The 20,552-nt window shown below is 45.1% G+C and overlaps 1 protein-coding gene across 1 annotated transcript in view; it reads left to right on the forward strand.

Annotated features, from left to right (window-relative positions):
• Nucleotides 1-20,552, forward strand: part of Armc2 (armadillo repeat containing 2) — a 106,448-nt gene that overhangs the window by 68,538 nt on the left and 17,358 nt on the right. Inside the window, exon 12 of the mRNA XM_059272486.1 lies at nt 2,210-2,309. Within this exon, the coding sequence (XP_059128469.1) occupies nt 2,210-2,309 (100 nt within the window). The remainder of the gene's footprint in view (nt 1-2,209; nt 2,310-20,552) is intronic.

Genomic DNA, 20,552 nt, shown 5'->3' on the forward strand with positions numbered 1-20,552 from the left:
CAGCTTTTCTAACTTAAATTATCCTTTTTCTCTTTAACTATGTTTTGCCTCTGGGCTTTTTACCTTTCTTTATCCTATATGTCTTTCCTTCTTATTCTGTGTCTGGCTAGCTGGCTCCTGGCATCCTCCTCTCCTCTTTTTCTAACTCCTCACCTTCTTCCCTAGATTTCTCCTCCTATTTATTCTCTCTGCCTGCCGGCCCTGCCTATTTCTCTCTTCTGCCTAGCTATTGACCATTCAGCTCTTTATTAGATCATCAGGTGTTTTAGACAGGCAAAGTAACACAGCTTTGCAGAGTTAACCAAATGCAGCATAAAAGAATGCAGCCCACCTTCACATCATTAAACCATTGTTCCACAGCAGAAACAAAGTAACCCATGTAAACTAATATCACACAGCAGGTGGTGGCTCTGAAGAGAGGAACAAGAGCCCGCCTGGAAGAAGTGGTGTCTCTCCTTATACCTTTCTGAGGCTGAGGGCATTTTCGCAGTGCACACCTGTAGCCGGGCACTCTGGTTCCTGGGCAGGAGGCAGGGAAGGGTGTGGGGAGCAGGATAAGTGTCCAGTACCCTCATTTGATGTAAACTCACTTCTCCAGGTGAAAAGCCCTGGCACCTGAAGTCCGTAAGGCAGAGATTGGCAGACAATGCTCTGTGGGTGCTGTGGCTGTCTGCCAGAGGGCAAAGCTGCTGTGTGGACTGTGGCCGGGGCAGCTCAGTGCTAGCGTTACGTTCTTAGAATTTGTGTCAGTTGTTTGAACTTGGATTCCCACATTCACTGCTCACCTTTGCACCCGCTGTCCCACATTTGATGATCATTTGAATCTGTGTGGTTTGAAAGTAGCCAGATGCTGATCAGTTTCAGAAATGCCTTTAAAGTTATGCATTTACGTTTTTCCTTCTATGCGCTTGGCCAACCGTCTTACAAGATGATTCCCTACCCCACCTATCTCTGTTCTCTCTCTCATCTCATTGTATTGCCAAAGCTGATCCTAAACTGATGAGCTAAAATGGTCCTCCTTCCTCTGCCTCCTGAGTAGTCAGACTACAGGTACTTGCCACATGGCTGCTAATTTTCTTCTTCCTTCTTTCCTTCCTTCTTTCCTTCCTTCCTTCCTTCTTTCCTTTCTCTTCTTTCTTCTTTCTTTCTTTCTTTCTTTCTTTCTTTCTTTCTTTCTTTCTTTCTTTCTTTCTTTCTTTCTTTCCTTCCTTCCTTCCTTCCTGTTGAGATAGGGTTCTTTGTGTAACAGCCCTGAACGTCCTAGAACTCAATCTGTAGACCAGGCTGGTCTTGAATTCACAGAGATCTGCCTGCCTCTGCCTTCCGAGTGCTGGAATTAAAGGCGTGTACCACCGCCACCCAGCTAGAATTCACACGTTTTACTCCCATATTATGTGGCTTCTTTGTTATTAAAATTGCTTTTCATGCTTAGTTTGACCTTCTTATGATTTTTTGATTTCCTTGATCAGTCTTGCAAAAGGTTTGACAGTCATTAGTTTTTAGTTTTTTTAAAAAGATTTATTATGTATATTGTGAATGCCTGTATGTATGTATGTATGTATGTATGTATGTATGTATGTAAGTACACCACGTGTGTGCCTGGTACTCTCGAAGGCTGGAAGAGGCTGCTTCCTCTACTGGAGCTAGAGTTATAGCTGAGCCACCATGTGGGTGCTGGGAACTAAGCCTGCATCTCTGCAAGAACGGCTAGTGTCCTTAACTGCTGAGCCACCTCTCAGTCACCAATCATCAGTTTTTGCAAAGAATCAACCCTCTCCTCCCCAAGTTGCTCTTGGTCATGGAGTTTACCACAGCAATAGAAAGAGCATAGGACACTGTGCTGCCATCTCTGCCATCTTTTTGGGAACCAAACTCATGGGCTCATGCTTGCTAGACAAGTGTTTACAACTGAGTTAAGTCCTCAGCCCACTAAGGAAGAGGCTTTAAAACATTCCCTCTGTCCTCTTAGAGTCTAGAGCAGGTAGCAAGCCTCTTTGCATTTTCTCTGGCCTTTGTAAACTAAATTTTGTCTTTGTAAATTAACTGTAATCTTTGGACAATGAATTAACTCATTTCTCTGGACTGCATGAGGTATCTCTGGACTTCTTTTCATGAATTTGCATGGTCTGCAGTTAAAGTAATATTCTGTGCACTTAAATTTAAAAAAATAGAGTTTATTCTTATTTTTCCCATTTGGAATTTCCCACAGCAAACTGACATCTTACCATGACTGTTGTGCAGCCCTGGCAAGCTATTCCAGATGCTATGCCTTGTTTCTGAGTCTATTGAACAAATACCAGAAGAAACAGGTCAGTCATACATTTCATTCTTTCTCAATGTCTGTGTACTGGTGTGCTTGTAGAAGCCCATGTTGAGTGAGTTTATGTTTTTTTAACATAGCAGCTCCTGCTAGAAGCTTCCATTAGTGGTATAATGGCCCCAGGAGGCATTATACCTGCAAGGATTGAACAGAGAATAATCTAAGGCAAAAACTGTCTCCATGAAATATGGTTGTTATGGGCGGTATTTGATTTAGGGTGTGGACCACAGGAGTTCCATTGGTCTTGGGGATTTACAGATTGCCTACATGGGTTGTCCTAGGGTGGGCATGAAGTACACTGGCTATTTCAGTAGAAGACCCACTGAACTTCACCCCAGGCTTATGGAGTTAGATGGGCAGAGTGAGGCTTGTCCATCAGCATTTTTATAAAAACCATGGAGACTTAAAATGCAGGAAAAAGCTTAGAATCCTCCACAGGAGAGGTACCTTGAAGATTCTTTTAGCCTTTAAATTTCCTGATTCTTTGATCCTGTTGTATTTTACAATATGAAATTTAGAGGTAAAGTATTTGAAGATTTATTTATTTGTGTGTGTGTGTGTGTGTGTGTGTGTGTGTGCGCGCGTGTGCGTGCGCGCGCGCCTGAGTGTGTGTCTGTGTACTATATGCATGCAGGGACCTTAGGAAGCCAGAAGAGGATATTGGATCCCCTGGAACTGGAGTTACAGATAGTTGTTAGATGCCTGATGTGGGTCCTGGGAACTGAACCTGGGTCAGAGCATCAAGTGCTCTTAACTGCTGAGCCAGCTCACCTGTCCTCAGGATAAAATATTTATGAAAGAACATAGCTTTAATAGATCAGGAAAAATGTATAATACGTTTTTTACATTCTAAAATTGTACTTATGCATTTATTTATTTATTATACATACATACACAATGTGTGGAGGTGAAAAGACAACTTGTACTGGTTTTTTTTTTTTTCCTACCACATGGGACCTAGGAATTGAGATCAGATCATGTTTGGCAGCAAGTTTCTTAACCCAATGAGTCTTCAAGTTCCTTAACCCAATGAGTCTTCAAGTTCCTTAACCCAATGAGTCTTCAAGTTCCTTAACCCAATGAGTCTTCAAGTTCCTTAACCCAATGAGTCTTCAAGTTCCTTAACCCAATGAGTCTTCAAGTTCCTTAAACCAATGAGTCTTCAAGTTCCTTAACCCAATGAGTCTTCTTGATGGCCTTATAGTTGTTTTCATTTGACAAATTTAGCCAGATGTGGTGGCACACATCTGTAATCCCAGCACTTGAGAGGTGAGGGAGGAATATAAGTAGTCAACTGGGCTACACTCAACTGTCTTAACAAAGCAAGCCTCACAAATGGCTTCTCTTTAATACGGTGTGTTACTTGGTACAAATAGTAACATTTTGACTATCTGTTAAATATAGACTTCTTTTATTCACCTTTGTAAATGACAAAAGGGACATTTTAAACACGAACTCAGTATGTATTTATTTTGAACATGGCAGGTCCTTAAGGGTGCTTAAGTAGCAGCAGCTTCAGGTCAGTAGCTGAAGTCACATAAAGACCCAGATGATATTCATCCAAAGTTTTTGTTATGTCAGGCCAGGCCACCCTAAAGCCTATGACCTATTGCCACCAAATGGAACTGAATTTAATTTTTCCAGTCAAGTACTTCTGCTGAAAATGACTAAATTTGTCAGCTTACATTAGTTTAGCCATTTATTATTGTGCTTTTAGTGATAAAGAAATTTCTGTCATTGCCCCAATTTAAAGATAAGGCCTTGCTGAAAGTGCTGGTAAGTTCTTATGTTAAAAAATGATCAACAAATATTTATTTATTTGTGTATGTGCACACATATGAGAGAGATGGGGTTGAACTCAGTGGGACAGGAAATAGACAGCAGAGGGCAGAGGCAGACAGAGCCTTGCTGTGTAGCCCAGGCTGGCCTGGGACTCATTTTGTAATCCAGGCTGACCTATCCTTGAGATCCTCTTGCCTCAGCCCCCCAAGTGATGGAATTACAGGTGCGTGCCACTATGCACTGCACTGCAATTGAGTTTTCCTTTGAGTATTTGGGCCACAAACCCTTCACATGAGGGCTTTGTATTTTCTACAAACCGTATCCTTTAAAAGGCTTCAGGATATGAAATTTTCTCATGTCAGATGTCTTAGTTAGGGTTTTTATTGCTGCAAAGAGACATCATGACCACTGTGGGAATCCAGGTCCCACCTTTTGAAGTGTTCTTAGGAGGAGGAGAGAGGGATAAGAAAATATTAGATAGAAAGAGAGACCTGGCTGATGAGAAGAAAAACAGAAACACAGGATAGATTTGGGAGGGCCTGTATCAATACCCAATGACCTCATCCTTTATTGAGAAGGGCTTTTTATAATATGCCAAGGGGAGAGGCAAAAGACCTCCCTTTTGCAAGATCAAAGCACACCATACAGCCAAGTATAGATGTGGTGGTATTGTGTTCCCCAAAATATTGTGTACCCTAATAAACTTATCTGGGATCAGAGAACAGAAAAGCCACTAGATACTTAGGATAGGCAGTGGTAGCGCACACCTTTAATCCTAGCATTCCAGAGGCAGAAATCCATCTGTTCAAGGATACAGCCAAGCATGGTGACTCACTCCTTTAATCTCAGAAAGCAAGCCTTTAATCCCAGGGAGTGGTGGTAGAAAGCAGAAAGTTATATAAGACATGAGGACCAGAAACTAGAAGCATTTGGCTGGTTAAGCTTTTAGGCTTTCAAGCAGAAGTTCAGCTGAGATTCATTCTGGATGAGCACTCAGAGGCTTCCAGTCTGAGGAAACAGGACCAGCTGAGGAAGTTGGTCAGGTGAGGTTAGCTGTGGCCTATTCTATCTCTCTGATCTTTCAGTGTTCACCCCAATACTTGGCTCCAGGTTTGATTTTTATTAATAAGAACTTTTAAGATTCATGCTAAATATAGACCCTTCCAAATACCTGGTAAACATGCCTATGATCAAATCATTTCCTTATACAGCTCTGCTGGGTAAAGCAAGCTCAGATTCTCTGACCCTGAGTAAGTCCTCACTAGATAGCCTCTGTGGGCTCCCATGGGTCCCCCTTTTTAATAATTTAAAGGGCCCTCAGACCCCTCAGATGGACTGTGCCTGTCTTAGGCCATCTTCTACCACTAGATAGCTTTTCCTGTCATTGAGATACACTTTCCGCCAAGTGTACTCTGTCTTAGGTTGATAGCTAGCAAGAAGGAATTACCCATCTCTGACTACCAGCCTCTGGCAGGGGATGGTGCAGAGCTTAACTCTATTTAGCTCCAAATCAGCTTTCTACCAAAAGCTTGCAAGTAACTAGAATTACCACAGCAATACTCCTGCTCCCTATGGCTGCCACACCTCCCAGTAAAGGAATAGAGGATGATAAAGATAGAATGTCCTGCCGGGCGGTGGTGGCGCACGCCTGTAATCCCAGCACTTGGGAGGCAGAGCCAGGCGGATCTCTGTGAGTTCGAGGCCAGCCTGGACTACCAAGTGAGTCCCAGGAAAGGCGCAAAGCTACACAGAGAAACCCTGTCTCGAAAAACCAAAACAAACAAACAAAAAAAAAAAAGATAGAATGTCCTTTTTGAATGGGTCTAAGATGACTACAGCAGTCTTAGCTGTACCAAGCCCTTTTTTAAATCAATAAACTCCTGATGCAACTGCATCAAATAAATCAGTAAACTCTTGATGCAGCCACATCAAACCTAAGAACTCCTTAGCATAACCATACCATGGTTCATCAACATTAACAGGTTAACATAATTCTAGGGTGAATATTACTGTACATAATTACAATTCTTACAAACTTACATGCAAAAGCAAACTCTCAATAAATTAAGTATTTACACTTTACAAACTTTAGCAAACATCCTAAAGCAATTCTTAATAGAGTTTTTATGCTTTTTGCTAATAAAACATAGGATACATTAACATAAGTTAACATTATCCATACAAAACAGGAAAAAAAATTTTTTCAAAAATTAAAGAGACTGAGGAATATTAACTCCCCCTTTTCTTCATAATTTTTTAAGCTGCATCTTGGGCCTCATTAGAAAAAAACAAATTTCTCCATTTCTACACAGTTTGTGAATCACTACAGTTAATAAAAACATATATGCATACACAAAACAGTTCAGAAGTCATCACAGTTGATAGAGTCTCTATGCATAAATAAATTCAAAATTGCCCCATTGCAATTAAACCACTCCTGTTCATCCTATTTCCTAAGTCTGAAAAGTTCAAAAAGACAGTTCTGGTACCAGTCTTAAAGTTCCTCTGAGCACTCAAAATCAGGGCCTGGCTCGTCAGCTGCCCTGAAGTCTTTGTATAGCTGTCAAAGTTGTAATGACTCTGAAGCAAACAGCTCTGAATATGGGGAGTCCCATTACCAAAACTTACTGCAGTTCCCCTTGCCTGCAACCCAGTTCAAACAAGCATCTCTGAAACCTCACTCTCAGCCACAGAGGCACTTTCAGTTAGTTTTCCCCTAGGCAAAAACTGCTCCAGGACAAAAGCTGCTAGCTGGATGAGGAAGAGCTCTTTGTGCAGCCAGCATAAACTGCCAGCAAACAAATTGCACAGCTTTTGCTGCTAGCTCTGTTCAGCTTCTACAGTCTCAGTCTGTCTGTGCCTTCCATAACCGGCCCATCTGCCAAGGACCCCTGTGTCCTGAGGCTAGAGGGCTCAAGGTTCCTCCTGCCATTACGACCCACAGCTTTCAACAACTTTGGTTCCAGGAGTAAACCCAGCCTCAGCCAGTTGTGGCTGGTGCACCCCCAGCTCCATTACTTGCATTGCCAGGGGTCCTTCTCCACACACTGCCCTGCTTGCATGGCTGACCAATGCTAGCCACACAGCTCCACTTCACTCTGCTGTTGGGAGCCTAGGCTGGCCTGAGTTCCAGGGCATTCTGTTAGCCAGCAGTTTCCCCTGAGTCCACAGCACTACCTCTGCCACTGTTCCACCCCAGGGTGATGCTGCTCCACTCAGCTCTCCACCCACACTCTGCCTGAACTCTCCCAGGTCATCCCTCACTCAGCTCTGGCCACTAGAGACTCTGGCTCCTGGTGCTCTAGCCACTGGGGTCTGAAGTCTCTGCTGCTGCTCTCCAAGCTGCTGCCTGCCATTCACCTCTCTCGCTGTGCAGCGTCTCTGCTTGGCTTGTTAAGGTTGCTCATAGCCTCAAGCCATGTCTCTCTGACTGGCTGACTACATTGTCCCACCATGACTTCTTCCCTGCAGAAAGCACACAGAACCCCGTTGCTTGCACTGCCTCACTCAGCATGCTGCTGTTGTTGGCAGCTTCTGGAGCTTCTGAAGCCACTTAGACTGCTAAGTTCGCAGTGACTGATAGGTCTTGGATGCTGCTTTCTGCATCCCAGGTCCTATCCATACTCAGGGGAAAAATTACTCTTAACCCTAAGTGACTTTCTTATTAAACCTTCATGGTATCCCTGGACCTAAAGCTTATATTCTCCAAACTTTACCAAAACTTTAGAGAAACATAGAAACATAGACAGAGACAGAGGTACTTGCTGCAGCCTAACTTTATTTATATTTACAATTTTATTCCTGAAGAATAGAATACCACTGCCTCAACTTTAATTCATTACCTGTGCTTTGTGGTACCCCCTTCTCTCTTATCCTTAGTACCTAAGTCCCATGTTCTGGCACCATCTGTGGGAGTCTAGGTCCCACCTTTTGAAGTGTTCTTAGGAGGAGGAGAGAGGGGCAAGAAAATATCAGATAGAAAGAGCGACGACCTAACCAATAAGAAGACAGAGATACATGATAGCTTCAGGAGGGCCTGGATCAATACCCAACAGTCTCATCCTTTATTGAAAAAGGCTTTTTATAATATGCCAAGGGGAGAGGCAAAAGACCTCCCCCTTGCAAGATCAAAACATACTGTATAGCTAAGTGTAGACCCTTCCAAATACCTGGTAACCATGCCTGTGGCCAAATCATCTTATGCAGCCTTGCTGGGTAAAGCAAGCCCAGATTCTCTGACCCTGAGTAAGTTCTCACTAGATAGCCTCTGTGGGCTCCTACAGACCATGACAACTCTTATAAATAAAACATTTAATTGGAGCCGGGTGGTGGTGGCGCACGCCTTTAATCCCAGCACTCGGGAGGCAGAGCCAGGCAGATCTCTGTGAGTTCGAGGCCAGCCTGGGCTACCAAGTGAGTTCCAGAAAAGGCGCAAAGCTAAACAGAGAAACCCTGTCTCGAGAAAAACAAAAACAAAAAAAACAAAAAAACAAAAAAAAAACATTTAATTGAGGGTGGTTCACAGTTTCAGAGGTTTAGTCCATTATCATCATGGCAGAGAGCATGGTGGTGTGTAGGCAGATGTGGTGCTGAAGCTGAGAGTGCTACATCTTGCAGGCAACAGGAAGTTGACTGGCTGTCACACTGAGGGAAACTTGAAAAAGAGACCTTAAAGCCTGCCCCACAATGACACACTTCTTCCAACAAGGCCACACCTCCTAATAGTGCCACTCCCTTTGAGGTCCATTTTCTTTCAAACCACCACATCAGACAATAAATGAACTTGTCTAATCTATTTTAAATCATTCACAACACACCATTTACTTGTCCATCAAGCATTTAATTTAGATTTTATAAACTAAACTATCTTTGTAATCTAACTATAACCTTTGACAATGAATTAACCCAAGGATAAACTTCGTTATCTTGGATTTTTTTTTGCATTTGGGGGAGCCCAAGGGGGCTGTGTTTTGGAGACTGAGAAGTGCACTCCCACACATGTGCCTGTGGAGGTCAGAGGTCAATGTTGGGCAGTGTCCTCTACTGCTGTCCACCTTATTTTTTGAGACAGGAGCTTTCACAGAACCTGGAGCTCACTGATTGGCTAGGCTGGGATTACAAGTGGGCGCTACCTCACACAGCTGTTTTGTGGGTGCTGGGGATCTGAACTCAGGCCGCCATTCTTGCACAACAAGCAGGTCATTCATGGAACCCTCTACTGAGCCCCAGGAGTTTCTATTTTAAGAAAAAAAGAAAAGATAGAAAATATAGTTTAGCCGGGTGGTGGTGGCACACGCCTTTAATCCCAGCACTCGGGAGGCAGAGCCAGGCAAACCTCTGTGAGTTCGAGGCCAGCCTGGTCTACAGGGAGAGATCCAGGACAGGCACCAAAACTACACAGAGAAACCCTGTTTAAAAAAAAAAGAAAGAAAGAAAATATAGTTTATTGTAGCCTGGTGTTATACTTAAAAAGAGATTTATACACCTTATCTTATAATTGAATTTTATGATCTTTGTAATTTTATTCTGCCATTATTGTTGTTTTTACTGCAGAGGTTTGGTCTTGGGTGGCCTAGGTGACTTAGCTGGAGAAGATCTCCTTTTGCCCTGTGTTAGGGTTTTCAGGGGCTGGGGACATGATGCCTCAGAAGAGAAAGTGCTTGCTGCATAAGCATCAGAACCTTGGCTTCTCCAGCCTTACATAAAAGCCTGTCTGGAGGTCATGGTGGCCCCCTGCAGTTCTAGTAAAGGGGAGGCAGAGACAGGGGTCCCCTAGGGTGAATCTGGTTATCTAGACTAGCCAAATTGGTGACCTCTGAGTTCAAGTGAGAGAGCCTGCTTCAGTATATAAGGTGAAGAGTCATTGAAGAAGATGGCAGATGTCACCCTCTGGCCTTCATATGTATGCACACACGTACATGTACATCTGCCACACTTGTGCACATGCGTACACACACACCACCACACCACACACACATATACCATGCACAACTCACACACAAACCATACATTCACACACAGTCACACACACACACCACACACACACTCTGATAGACAGACATATACATATACCATTCACACACACCAGACACTCATGCACATAAACCACACACACACTCTCACAGACACATATACACCACACACACATACACCATACATTCACATACAGTCACACACAACACACACTTTCTGACAGACATATACACATACCACTCACACACACACCAGACACTCACACACATAAACCACACACACACATACACACACACACACACACACACACACACACACACACACGATCCTGAACTATACACACCAAGGAAACTGAGCAGCAAAGGGAAAACAGTATTGTGCCTGTGTAGAGCACACAGCCCAAGTATTTCAGAAGAGCAGGGAGAGTGGTCAGGCTACAAGGAAGTAATTACGTGTCTCAAGTACTTCCTTAAGTCATTAACCAAAGCTCCTGTAAGTCTTGTACAAGTCTTTTGCCGTGGTAACCAAGGTTATCAGTTATGCAGGCGCCTCCCCCACTGCCATGAGCTCCCCAGGGACATAGGCCGTGATGTGGAGTGTGTGTGTGTGTGTGTGTGTGTGTGTGTGTGTGTGTGGTGCTCACACGGGAGGCTCTCATTGTGGAAAGAATGAGTTTGGAGTCTGTGAGATGCTTTGGAATCTGTAAAGGGTTGTAAAATATTTTTTCCTAATACTCAAGTGTCTCCCTAAATATTTACTGTTCTTCTCTTCCTGGTTTGGAGGAGGACTTACTAAGAACTGGCCCCACCCCTCTTTTCATACTGGTAGGCTGCCATAAGAATGCAAAACAGAGAAGGCAGATTTACAATCACCTCACATCAGCACAGGCCCAAAGGGACAGCCCAAACCAAATTCCCGCCCCGCCCCTGAAAAACAAAGCCGGTTTCTAGATAGTCTCCACTTCAAAGTGGAACTCAGCCCTGTGGCAGCTTAAGCAAACTGACTACTAACTCTGATTATTTCTGTTTCAGTTGTGTGAATTATTTCTGCAAGATTAACTTGGGTTGTAGAAATATATTTGAAAGCTTTGTGGTTTCTTAATGTACAGAGCTAGCAGCAAGCGCTTAGCCACCAGGAAAGGTCTGCTACACTTTAGAGACTTTGTTTATTTCTAAGTCAGATGCCCCCCCCAACCCCCAGATGTTTTCAAGGAATTTACTTCCTCTTCAGAGGGTTCTAGAAATCACATTTCATATTAGCTATGCCCGTAACATGCCTGATCTTGTCTATCTCAGAAGCTAAGCAGTATTATCTCCCCCCAGGTAGTGTTTGGATAGGAGACTCTTATTTCGTTATAGGGCCCCACGTGATGCTCAGTTCTGATAAAAACTGTGGTTTAGTACAGAGTGAGTTCCGGGACAGTTAGGGTTACACAGAGAAACTTTGTCTCAAAAAACCCAAACCAAAACTAAACCAAACCAAACCAAACCCCCTGGTGGTTCAGGGACTCAGTTTTGACCTTCCTTGTGACAGAACACCTCTATAACAGACTTAGTCAGATAACTGAATGAGAGATTTCTTTCTCAATAGATGCCCAGGTACAGTATGGTTTGGGAGATGAAAACGTATGCCATTGTATTCGTTAAGTGTGGTGAATCAAAAGCAGCCAACAAGAAGAAAGAGTAACGGGGCAAACCGAGTACCAATCAATTCAGTCCCTAAACCCCATGTTTCAGTGACCATCACAAGCCCCAGCCTGGGAGCTGGGTCTGACGACTCTGGCCTGTACTATAGGCTATTGTACTCAGCTATAAGAGTGTGGTAGTTTGAAAGAAAATGACCCCCAAAGGGAGTGCCAGTATTAGGAGGTGTGGCCTTGTTGGAGGAAGTATATCATTGTTGGGGCATGTTGTAGAATATTTTTGTTTTGTTTGTTTGTTTTTGTTTGTTTGTTTTTGTTTTTTCAAAACAGGGTTTCTCTGTGTTTGGAGACACAGATAGCTTTGGAGCTGGGATTAAAGGTGTGCACCACCACCACTGGCATAGAATATTATTTGAAGGTGTGTGACTTTTGTTTATGTTGCATTTGTTTAACTCTGTGAAGCTGTGTTACTTTGCCTGTCTGAAACACTCGATAGTCTAATAAAGAGCTGAACGGCCAACAGTAAGGAGAGAGAGAGAGAGAGAGAGAGAGAGAGAGAGAGAGAGGGAACGAGAGAGGAGAGAGAGGTGGGGCTGGCAGCCAGAGAGAATATGTAGAAGGAGAAATCTGAGAGGAAGAGAAGATTGAAGAAGTAGCCAGAGAAGGAGGAGGACATCAGGGGCCAGCCACTCACTACACAAATAGCAACAGAGAAACAGTGAAAGGTATATAGGAAAAGAAAAGAAAAAGCCCAGAGGTAAAAGATAGACAGGGATCATTTTAAGTTAAGAAAAGCTGGCTAGAAATAAGCCAAGCTAAGGCCAGGCATTTATAATTAAAAATAAGCCTCTGTGTGTGATTTATTTGGGAACTGGGTGGCGGAACCCCCAGAAGAGTAAAAAATCACCAACATTTGGTGCCCAATGTGGGGCTACAGTAAAAGAAAATCCAACAACAAGGGTGGACTTTGAGGTCTTTTTCTCAAGCTTCACTCTGTGTGACACTCAGTCGACTTCCTGTTGCCTGCAAGACGTAGCACTCTCAGCTCCAGCGCCACATCTGCCTGCACACCACCACGCTCCCCTTCATGATGGTAATGGACTGAATCTCTGAAACTGTAAGTGAGCCACCCTCAATTAAATGTTCTCTTTATAAGAGATGCCATGATCACGGTGGCTCTTCACAGCAATAAAAACCCCAAACTTAGACAAAGAGGCTGAGGCAGGAGAATTGCAAGTTCAAGGCCTACTTGGACCACAGAGTACATTCAACTGAGACCCTGTCTCAAGAAAATATTTAGAAGAGGACTGGGGGTGGATAGGGCCAAGTGGTAGAGTTCTCATCCGCATGGGAAAGGCCCCAAATGTCTATCCCCAGCAACACAAATGTAATAAAACCTGTGGGAGAATCTTGTGTTGCACATTGAAGTTTTATTTTTATACAGTATTTCGTCTTGTGATGACCACATGTATTTGTAAACATGGCTTTTTAGGTTGAATCAGTTAAATCGTAAAACTTGAAAGCTTCCTGAGCTCATTGCCAGTAAGTTGGAGAAAATCATGACCTTGAATGCCCCGTGTCTTAGCTAGGATTACTATTGCTGTGACGAAACACCATGACCAAAAGCAACTTGCCGTGGAAAGGCTTTATTTCACTCCCAGTTCCATATAACAGCTCATCATCAAAAGCTATGAGGGCAGGAACTGAAGCAGAGGCCATGGAGGAACGCTGCTTACTGGCTTGCTCCCCGTGGTGTGCTCAGCCTGCTTTCTTATAGAACCCAGGACCACCAGCCCAAGGATGTCTCCACCTACAGTGGGCTGGGTCCTCCCCATCAGTCACTAATTAAGAAGATGCCTTACAGCTGGATCTTGTGGAGACATTTTCTCAATCGAGGCTCCCTCCTTTCAGCTAACTCTAGCTTGTGTCAAGTTGACGTAAAACTTGGCAGCACACCCCACCTTAACATTTACTGTACTTTTTGCTAAAAATCATCCTTTAGAAAAATAGCAGTTTACTCCGCTGTTCGCGTAGTTCAGAAAGCCAACAGTTGTGTGTGCATCCACAGGAATTATGCAGATGTCCTATCATCTGGCATGCCAAAAAAGTTACCTCTATGTGATAGTTAACAGTACAAATACTTCTACGTGGTGTAGCCTTTTAAAAATTAGTTATTATACCAGGAACATTTAAGAGTTAATCTGAGCCAGGTGTGGCGGCACATGTCTTTAATCCTAAGGAGGCAGTGACTGGTGGATCTCTGAGTTTGAGGCTAGCCTGGTCTGCAGAGAGAGTTCCAGACAGCCAGGGCTACACAGAGATACCCTGTCTAATCCCTGTCTTGAAAAACAAAACAGAAAAAAAAAAAGTTAATCTGGCCTATGCAGAATTCTAATCCAAATGTGTAAAGCATTAAATGAAAGTATGTGGTCTTCCTTCCCTTCAAGATGGATCTTTGTGCTCTCAATAGCATGTATTTGTACGACTTATAACTTAGCATTGACGGACCCAACAAAATCTGAAATTATCTTGCATATTAAAAAAATAATGTTGAGGGGCTGGAGAAATGGCTCAGCGGTTCAGAGCACTGACTGCTCTTACAGAGGACCTGGGTTCGATTCCAGCGCTCACACGGCAGCTCACAATTGTCTGTAACTCCAGGTCCAGAGGATCTAACGCCCTCTTCTGGCATCTACAGGCACCAGGCACACATACATGCAGTCAAAACACCCATACACACAAAATAAAAATAACTTAAAAATTAATGTTGACTAAAATGAAGGAAGGGAGCAGCAATCTGGGTCTGGGGGTATGATTCAGTGGAGAGGGACTGTCCAGTGTGTGAAAGGTTCTGGGTCCAATCCTGTCATCAAAAGCAGCAGTGAGGACCGGAGAAGGAGCAGGGCTCCACAACCCCTTTTGTCCTCGTCCACTCCTTGTCTACATCCCTGCATCCGACTGGAGCCTGGACTGTATTCTCTGTGACACACAGTCGTCTCACCCCTGGTAGCCGCTCTGAGAGCTCAATGCCCTGAATGCCCATCGCGCTCCGTAAGCAGCGTGGAGAAATTGCACTCTTCATTTCTCAATGCAGCGTGACTTGTTGCCAAGAGCCATGTTAAAATAAAATCAAAATAACATTTATAGCTGTGTATGTTAACTTTTTTTCCTTTTTCTCTTCTTTTTTGTTTTATTTTTGTTTGTTTGTTTTTTGTCTTTTTGAGACAGGGTTTCTCTGGCTGTTCTGGAACTCTCTCTGTAGACCAGACTGTCCTGCCTCTGCCTCCTGAGTGCTGGGATTAAAAGCATGGGCCACCACCACATGGATTAATCTCTTTCTTTTTTTCTTTCTTTTTTTTTTTGCCATGTGATCTTGCTATAGTAGCCTCGATAGTATGGAAGCCACCAGGCTGGCACTGAATAGGCAATCTTTCTGTCTCTACCTCCGGAGTGCTGGGATTACAAGTGTGTGCCAGTTGTGATTTTAAAGACCATACAATCTGAAATCTAAAACACATACCTCCAGTCCCAGCGCCAGGGAAGCTGAGGCAGGAGGATCATGAGTTGGATACCAGCCTGAGCTACATAGTGAGTCCCCCAGACAACAACCCCCAAAGCTTCATAATGATAAATGTCACCTACACACACCCCCAGAAGTCATGGGGGGGGGGAGCAGGAGGGCACAGGAAGCTGCGGCCAGTCACTTCCACAGCACACTGAGAGGGAGATCCTGTTTAGAACCGGGGCTCACTGCTGTTGGGAGATGTGAAATATTCTTCCCTGTCTGCTGTTTTTGTTAAAGAGAAAAAAGAGAGATTATATGAGAAAACACCAAAAGCAAGTGTTTGCCCTGTTGCTAAGCCTGACTTCAGCATTTAGAGCACTTTCTAAATGTACTGGAAGTTCAATAAGGGGTAGATGGATTTCACTTTTTTGTTTTGTTTGTTTGTTTAGGTTTTTGTTGTTGTTGTTTTTGTTTTTTCTTTTGAGACAGGGTTTCTCTATGCAGCCTCAGCTTTGTAGATCAGGCTGGCCTTGAACTCAGAGAACTGCCTGCCTCTACCTGAAGAGTACTGGGCTTAAAGGCCTGCACCACCACTGCCCAGCGGGATTTCCTTTGTAACTTCTATACGTCTGTGCTGTGAGAATGATTTCACAGGCATGGGAATACGTGTGTCTTTGTAAAGCGATCCTATAAAAACAGTAGGGATCAAAGCTGAGAAGTGCTCAGTGCTTCCTCAGTTTACCCCCAGGCTCCGGCTTGGTTTGTCCTTGGAATGACTCTCTTGGCAAGCTTTGAAAAATGCAGGTTCCTGGGCCCCACCCTGGGTGGTTCTGATTGAGGTCTGAGGGGACCCAAGAGCCCATTTCTAAGACACTCTGCAGGGGCCTGAACTGAGCAGCATCAGCTTGGAGAACCTGTAACACAAACGGTTGAGGGGGTTCCCTAAGACACAGCCCTCAGTGTGTGCACAGTGACTTTTCGATAAACCCTTAGAGGTGTGCAAAGGCTTACTCAGATCATCCTGACACAGGCTGAGTGTGTCAAAGTCGGAAGCAAGTGGCGAGCCAGCCAAGTGAGCTTCTCCAGAAAATGGTGAGGCTGTCTCATCTGCCTTTGCATGGACCGCTGACAGTTTCTGGTCTTTTTGCTCTTATGTATATATACTGGGGATGGGGGCATGTTAAACAATCGCTCTACCAGCTAGAGACAGTTTCTTAGGGAAAACAAGATGTTATGTTATGTTAGACTCTTCTCCCAATTTTCTCTGCCAGACTTTTGTCAAAACAAGTTGTCCTGGGACCAGCTGCCATCCTTGGCAGGCATGCAGCACCAATCAGAGTAGCCCACTCAGGAGGGATGAGACTGGACCCTTGGGAACCTCAGAATGACCTGTCTAGGGGAGGACACGTGGGCCAGAGTTAGCTAGACAAGCCTCCAGTTGTTGACATGTGAAATAAAACAAGATTAAGTCGTTCAAACAATCCAGTGTTCCTGTAGATTTCCTCCTTTGAGAGAGCACAGTATAGACACATCTGACCTTTGTAAGTCTGCAACAGACGTGCTTGAGAGCGGTGCATTATTCCTGCGGACAGCACATCTTACACCCAGTCCAGGGTGAAGTGGGCTACTTCTGGATTTGATGGTTATGGAGTCCAGCTGGGGGATTCTGGGTCAACTGCCTCTACCAAAGCTCTCCTCCCAGCTCTCAGAACGGACTTCCACAGGGACAGCAGGGAAGCGTCTTCCGCTTAGAGCTGTGTAATTCATTTGTTCAAGCTCCTAGACACAATCAGGTCTCGGTGGGCACCAAACAGACAGAAACAGCCGCCGTCAGCTTGACTCAAAGCCACACCATCCAGTTAGATGAGAATTCCTATCAAGATCCAATTAAATGACAAACCTCGTTTAAGAAATAGGCACATATTGTCTGCTTTGTGGTGTAAATTGCGTTTGGTACAAACCAAATGTGCAAACAGATGGGCCTGAGAATGGAGAAGGAGCAAGCCGCTTTGCTGGAGGAGGGCTGGTTCCTGAGGCGCCTCTGATGTCAGTGCTACGCATTTAGAAGCTTCAGCAAAATACACGTGGGCTTGATTTTTGGAAGAACATGAAGGGATTTTCCCCATTTCTTCTGTAAATATCTACTGGGCAAGCGATCTGGTAAAATGCCTGAAATAAGACTTATAGAAGGGTGGCAGCCTTTTACAAAGGTCATACACGGGTCAAAAAGAACAACCTTTATCTGCATTAGCATTGAGTTGCCATGAAATCACTATCCCCCTGGCTCTTTGCACTTTCGATAGGGTGAGTTTCTTTCTATCTTTTTTTCTTTTTTTAAACAGAACTAGCAGATGCAGGATCACCAACCGAGCTTTGCAAACACTGTCGGGAATCACCACGCTGGCCCTTGCTTGTGTCGTATTTAAAATCAGCCCCTTGTTCCACTTAGATCTGTAGGGTAAGCGGTCCCTCCAGCCAGGCATGCAGGGTGTGCACTGATTTGGACAACATGGACATCATGTTGTGGGAAGAGAGACCTGGAATGGCCGGAGATGGGGGCTGGAAGCGAAAGCATCCCAGCCCTCCCCACTTATCTAGCTCCGGGGCTACCCAGGCATTCAGCAGTGCAGAGATAACCACCACCCCCTCACCGTCCCCTACAGCCTCTTCGCAGCTGTGGAGGATTGGTTAGGAGGGTGCCTCCACCCCTTCCCCTGGTGTCTTTGTGTGGCAACTTGCTCCCACTGGCTCTCTGCCTCCTCCCTGGCAGGAGCGTGCCCTTTGGCTGCCTTCCCAGCCTCTCTGCAGGCACATTCCCAGTGGGTGCCGGGAGAGCGAGCATTTGGCTGAGTTTGCTCCTTGTTCAGCCTCGCCCTCTCCTGCACCCCTGACCCGGCAGGCGCAGTGGGCCTGAGCTTGCTCATTCTTTCCAGCTCCTGCTGCTTGTCCTTGTGGAACCAGCTCTCCCCCGGCTCGTCACAGAACCCACATACCTTCATGCCTGTGGCTCAACAAGGAACCCAGCACAGCAGAATTCTACTGTCGCCCTGGGAGTTTTGAGTGGCAGCCACATTCAGAGGCATAGAGTATGGGTGCTCAGTAAATAATTGCTGATAGGGTGGATGGGTGGGTGGCCATCTCTGCCTTTAACGCGATCTGCTTAGGTCCTTGGTTTTGAGTCTGTGGCGTCTCAGATGGCTCTGCTAGATACGTTTGTTAAATGCTCAGGGAAACTGGCATCCACCTCCAGGGCTGATGGGTTAACGAGCATTTTCCCAGTGGTCTACAGCTTGTATTTGGTAACCTGTATTCTTCAGCCACCTGGAAGCTCGCAGACAGTGTAGGTTTTAATTAAAGGTGGAAAGTTGGGTAAATAAAGCAAACAGGAGAGCCTGACACAAGTCTAAGGTGCAGAAACTTTGCCCAGAGTTTAAAATAGGGCGTTTGGATGAGTTTTCTGGTTAAGGGGATGGGGGGCGGGGTGTCAGAGTTTCAGTCCGTTTATATCTTCCTTTATGTTTAACCCATTTTTTTTTTTAAGTTTTGTTTTTAGAGACAGGGTTTCTTTGTGTAGCCCTAGCTGTCCTGGAATTCACTCTGTAGACCAAGCTGGCCTCAAACTCACAGAGGTCTGCCTGCTTCTGCCCCACCAAGTGCTGGGATTAAAGATGTTCACTGCCACCACCCAGCTAAGTTTAGCCCATTCTTAAAGATCTTTCTAAAGTGGTTACCTGGGCTGGGGAGGAGTTGTCTGCTAGGTAAGAGGGGTCTGTGGAATATAGCTTACTCCTTTTGTGACAGCTTGACATAAGTCCTCCTCTGAGCAGCCTCGTGCACTATTTTAGGGTGCACTGGGGCGGGTGTGAGAATCATGTGCTCCCTTTTGCTGCCAGTGGGTGGGAGCATCGTGAGGTGAAGCACTGGAGATCACCCAGGGCAGATGGCTCATTGGATGCTCCTTCACGGGGAGGGAGATAAGAGGCAGTGGATGTTTTTGAGCAGAGGAATGGTCTGCTCCCAAGAGAGAGAAGAGGTTCCAAGTCCTGCAATGCACAGACCGGCCACCAGGGGCACCTTTCACAAGCGAAAAGAGGCAATCAGCTTCAGAGGCTGGTGAAGGATCAAAGATGCCTTAAGGCCAAAGTGTGGTGGTGAATGGCTTTAATCCCAGTATTCAGAAGGCAGAAGCAGACAGATCTCTGTTTGGGTTTGAGACCAGCCTGTCTAAATAGTAAGTTCCAGGACAGCCTGGGGTATGTAGAAAGACCCTGTCTCAAGTTCCCTCCCCTAAAAATAATGCCTCAAGGCTGGGGGACTGGGAATTGAGGGTAGTCGGGAATGAGGTATTGAAGTCCATCAACATGCTCTGAAATAGTGATTCAGGCTCTGTCTTGTCCCTCACCAGTGAGATCTCTGGGAGCCCCAGTTTCCATACCCCAGAGTAAGGGTGACAAACTCCTATTGGCCTTAAGCCAGGATCTCTCACAGGGAAGGTAACCCCCACAGTCGCTGCTGCTGTTGCTGGAGCAGGTCACAGACCATTGGCAGGGCCCTGTTCTGTGTTCTGTCCCAGGTAAAGTCATTTATTTACAGTTTGTGGGGCCCGCAAAGTCTAAACAAGTTCATGCCCTGAGCATTTGGGCATGCCCTGAAGAAGAGAGGCCTGGGGTGCTTGAGGAGAACCCGGCCCCTCACAGTGGATGCAACGGCTTGTCTGTGCGCTGGTTGGCTGTCGCCGTTAATAATTAATTCTATTTTCAGCAAACTTAGAAAGCCTGTGCGAGCTGATTATACTAGATTGCCTTCTCCTCGGGTGAAAACTTCGCCTGATTCACCTTCGTCTTGCTGTCTCAGAACCGTGCAATGGTGGTATGAGTGTGCACCACTGTGTTGGTGTAATAGAAGTGCTGTGAAAGTGGAACACTGTTCTCAGAGACCATGAGAGTGTGAGGGGATGGAGAGCGGTGTGTTGATGGAACCGTTTTCGGTTGTGAAATTGGAGGGTCTGTGAACTGATTTGTCGTTTTTGGCATGCTCTCTGTGTTTAGGGTTTTTTTTTTTTTTTTTTTTTTTTTTTTTTTTTTTAAAGCTAAGAGGTACTTTGCATACTACAGACAGTCTGGGAAGCAGTAGATAACCACTGTGCAGGTCTGCTTTTAGGGGTGGGGAATACTCTTCAGGGCTGGAATGAGGAGAGCCCAGGCCACTTACAGTGAGGCCATGACCTTGCAGAGACCTTGGCTCAGTTTCCAGGCTCGGCGCGGGCCGCCGGTGTAGGAGCAGCCTTCCGGGAGTCTGCTTCTGTTTCGGCCTATTTTTCACTCCTGGCT

Source organism: Peromyscus eremicus, chromosome 8b (genome assembly GCF_949786415.1).
Source record: "Peromyscus eremicus chromosome 8b, PerEre_H2_v1, whole genome shotgun sequence".
Taxonomy (NCBI): domain Eukaryota; kingdom Metazoa; phylum Chordata; class Mammalia; order Rodentia; family Cricetidae; genus Peromyscus; species Peromyscus eremicus.